Source organism: Epargyreus clarus, unplaced genomic scaffold, assembly GCF_041222505.1.
Source record: "Epargyreus clarus isolate Ecla_fem2 unplaced genomic scaffold, WU_Ecla_fem_2.2 ptg000013l, whole genome shotgun sequence".
Taxonomy (NCBI): domain Eukaryota; kingdom Metazoa; phylum Arthropoda; class Insecta; order Lepidoptera; family Hesperiidae; genus Epargyreus; species Epargyreus clarus.
Window position 1 is genome coordinate 4,139,171 of NW_027332221.1, and position 4,105 is coordinate 4,143,275.

The 4,105-nt window shown below is 36.3% G+C and overlaps 1 protein-coding gene across 1 annotated transcript; it reads right to left on the bottom strand.

The window, feature by feature from the left end:
- Window positions 1-1,196: 1,196 nt before the first annotated feature.
- Window positions 1,197-2,755, bottom strand: LOC140746730 (uncharacterized). Its single transcript, XM_073078827.1, has one exon. The coding sequence runs from the start codon at window positions 2,753-2,755 to the stop codon at window positions 1,673-1,675; it is 1,083 nt and encodes a 360-aa protein (XP_072934928.1). The 3' UTR covers window positions 1,197-1,672.
- Between the last annotated feature and the right edge of the window lie 1,350 nt (window positions 2,756-4,105).

Here is a 4,105-nt window from a genome sequence, read left to right on the forward strand (position 1 = left end):
GATAAAATTATTTAAATGGCGTGTGATGATGGGACAGACTAGCGATTCAAATAATTTTGACATACATAACAGTATCGATATGGGCCTGTAGTTATTGACATGTTTGACATCTCCCTTTTTGAATACTTGAACTATCTTGGCCCTTTTCCATGTGTCTGGAAACACACCATCCTTAAGCGACCTATTAAATATAATTGACAATGGTAACGCCAAAACAGAACTGCAACGTTTGACAAAAACTGGGGGGATGTCATCCGGGCCAGCGCCCTTAAATATATCCATACCTTTAATACAACGTATCACGTCACGTTCTGTTATTTTTAAAGACTGTAAAATGGATTCAGTAGTCCTTGAGTTTAGGTCATCACCTAGTTCATGTCTACTAAACACGGATGAAAAATTGTCGGCAAACATTTGTGCAATTTGCGGCCCAGTGTTTGCGATTGTATCACCCTGACACATAACTGCTGGAATAGTCGATACCCCATGTCGTCTATCCTTAATAAAGCGCCAAAAGCTTTTGAGATTTTTGATTATGTTGGATTCAACTGTTTTCTTATAATTAAGTAGGCATCTGTTAGTCTGTTTATGGGAACGTTCACGCAGTAATTCATATTCTATCAAGTCACGCGGATTTTTATATTTCTTATATTTACATAGTTTTTTATTTTTTTCTCTAATTATTTTTATTAATGCACTACTAAACCACGCGAGGTATTTATTATTTTTCGGTTTTGATATCGGAGTGAAAGAGTCAATAGCCTTATTAATAAAACTATAAAATGTATTAGTCATTTCATTTACATTTAAGCAATCTCCCAATTCAGCGATCCAGTCAATATTTTTTAAGTAAGTTATAATTTTACTGTAGTCTGCTTTAAAGTAATTGTATCTGAGGTGTGTGGCGGGTTTAAGAGATTGAGGAGAACTGTAAGGAATTGTGATTACAAATGGAGGATGCTTTTGATCAACTTTACTTAATATATTCATAGAGCTAGTTACTTCCAAGCAGTGACTGTCTGTGAGAACGAGGTCCAATATTTTGCCGTCGACATTTGTAATATTATTTATTTGCAACAAATTGTTAACTGACATAAAGTCTACAAGTGACAATCCTAATTTAGAACTATAATTCGATGGTGTACAAGGACCAAAATTTGCTTCACGAGTCCAGCTTAAGTTAAAGTCACCTAGTTTTATGACATGTTCAAAATTTTCTATGACATTAGAAATATGTTCCACAAAACGAGAAAAGGATTCCAAGTTGACAGGAGGAGGCAAATACACAGCACAAATAAGGATTTTTTTAATAGAATCGCTGGTTTTTACATCTATCGAAACCCATAAGTCCTCGGCGTCGCTATCCCAGTTGTTATGTCTGAAAGAAGGTATTTCCTTAGATATCGCTACCATGACGCCCCCTCCGTCTTTCTTGGAACTCTTTGTACATGAACGGTCTCTCCTATACGTAACATAGCGATTATCTATGAATTCGCTATTTGATATATTATTATTTAACCATGTCTCGGTAAAAACAATTAAACTATAATTATTTATCAAAATATTTCTGAGAAAATCTTCAGTTTTGGTTCGTAAACCTCGCACGTTTTGATAGTAAATGCTTTAAACAGACATTTTTATAGGAAAATTACCAGAACATTGTACATTTTAATTAACTTATTAATTTAAGAGATTCTTCGTCTTTAATATAGATGGCATGGCTCTGTTCATCGTTTCTTACAAATACTCGGCCGTCTCTAATCCATACAAACTTAGCACCAGTCTCTTTTGCTCTTTTACGAGCTGCTGCGTGTAGATGTTTATTAGTAGGCGATAGATGTTCAGACACAAAAACGGGCACCCGACGTCCGCCTATTCCCAGATGCTCAGAATTCAGTTTGTTTTCACGGTTGTTTTTGTTGAAATTAGTGACAGCAGCCAGCAACTCATCACGGCGTCGTTGGTTGTGTAGCTTAACTATCACAGATCGGGGGCGGTCAGTCTCTTTATTGAGCTTCGCAATACGTGTTACATATAAAATATCAGTATTGCCAAGGGGGCTTTCGATTACTCTACCCAGCTGCTCTACGGTTTTGATCAGATTTTCAGTTCTATGCTCCGGTATTCCATTGATCTCAATGTTGGTAGAACGCATGTTTTGTTCCACTTGACCCAATCTGCTTGTTAAATTCTTGATTTGTGATGTAAGATTGTCATTCTTCGCGAGTAGGCTACTGATTATTTCAGTTTTCTCGTTTATGATTTGCGTGAGCGCGTCGTATTGCTTGCTGAAGAAAGACAGAGAGTCTTGAAAACCAGATATTTGACTTCCTATATTCGCTAATTGCTCGGATATTAATTGTTTGATAGTTTCCGTTATTTCCTGCTTGAAAATAGCCTGTAACCTGTCCTCCGTCACATATGACTCATCGCCTTCGGGTTTTGAGCTCTGTTTTTTGGTTCGTATGGTGACATTCCTCTCTTCTCCAGTAGATTGCCTGATATCGTCATCTTTCGTAACTGGACGATTCATAGCGCGTAGAGGAGTGTTAGAGTTATCAGACTTGGGTTGCTTACTGCGACATTCTTGGCAAGTCCAATTGGTCTTTCGCTCTTGGTCCATGAGGTGGAAGCGCTTAGATGTAATGTTTGCACATAGCAAATCGTACCCAAGATTACATGTGGCACAAATCATGTACTCCTTTCTTGGTAAAGCATTCTGACAACCAGAACAAGTTTTCAAAACAGAGGCCATTTCTGCACAATATTATATTTTCAGTTTTATATGTGGATTGTGTAATATATTTCTGATTTGCTATTCTCAATATTGAAAACTTCTTCTTAAAAAAAAAAAAACCCTTGTTCTCTCTTCTTTTTCTTTTTCAACGAAAAAAAAATAATAATAATGATGAAGAAAAATAATTTATAAAATAAAAGAATAAGAAAAATAAAAAAATTGGTATAAGTGAGGATCGATCCTGCGCCTCGCGGTTTTTGCAGCGGCGACTGTTTTTGTTCGGTCTCTTAGCCACTACACCACGCAGTAAGTAACGTACGACTCCGAAATAAGAGAACGGGTTTGACTTTGAAGTTGCTTATGTTTCGGAAATAACGATAATTAACTCAGTGGTCACCAGGTCAAAGTCCAATCTATTGTTCTCTCTGCGTAGTTTTAATAGGGCAATGGAAGATTTTAAAACAGTTTTTTAAGATTGCACACGATCACGACACTTTTCGAACACAAGTTTTGTACGAGTCTGTAGTACTTGATACGCTGATTAGTTTGGTATAACTCAAAGGCGATTAAGATGAACTAAACACACTATTGTATTAAAATAACTCAGAACTGCAATAACACGTCTTCTCACTAGCACGTCAACGTCGACGTCGACGATGTTTTTAGTTGCGATTTGGCGACTTTCCGGAATTTAAATGCACATGCCACACAAAATGTGGCTGATTTGCAAGGGTTATTACAAAGTAACTTGTTCACGTTTTTCAATCCGAATAATCGCGAATATTTATAACTGAGGTCCGGATAATCGATTTTCTACTGCAGCACTATTAGTACATTATGTGATTGCTTATCATATGTTTCTTTAATACGTTTAGGTGGAGTTCCCATTATAAGTCATTGGTCTAGACGCCTGTATTGGTCTAGTAGCCTAAATGGCCTAAATGGCTTAATGGCAGATTTTGACGTATGTGTGGTGTTGGATTTGTCTTTATCACAAGAGCAGAATAATTACTAAATTTTCTAAATCAAGACTTCTTCACATCAAATTTCAATGGTTTTGGTTGTGTCACATTTTTATTGTTTTTTTTTAATTCATAATTTTTAGTTTCAATCATAAGTTTCAAAATAATTATCAAATGTACTATTTTATTTTTATTTATTATTGTCCAGGATTTCTTACGGAAAGCCTGGCCACCTGACCGCAGTGCATACATGTTGTTAGGCTCTCTGAGCGTAAATACAACTAGCTTTGATGTCGTAAAATCAACAGAAATTACAGGTATTTTCCAATAGGCTCCGCCAGGTGGCGCTGAATAGTAAACACGGAACAACGAACGCTCTGTGATTTAAAAGTGATTAAAAATATTT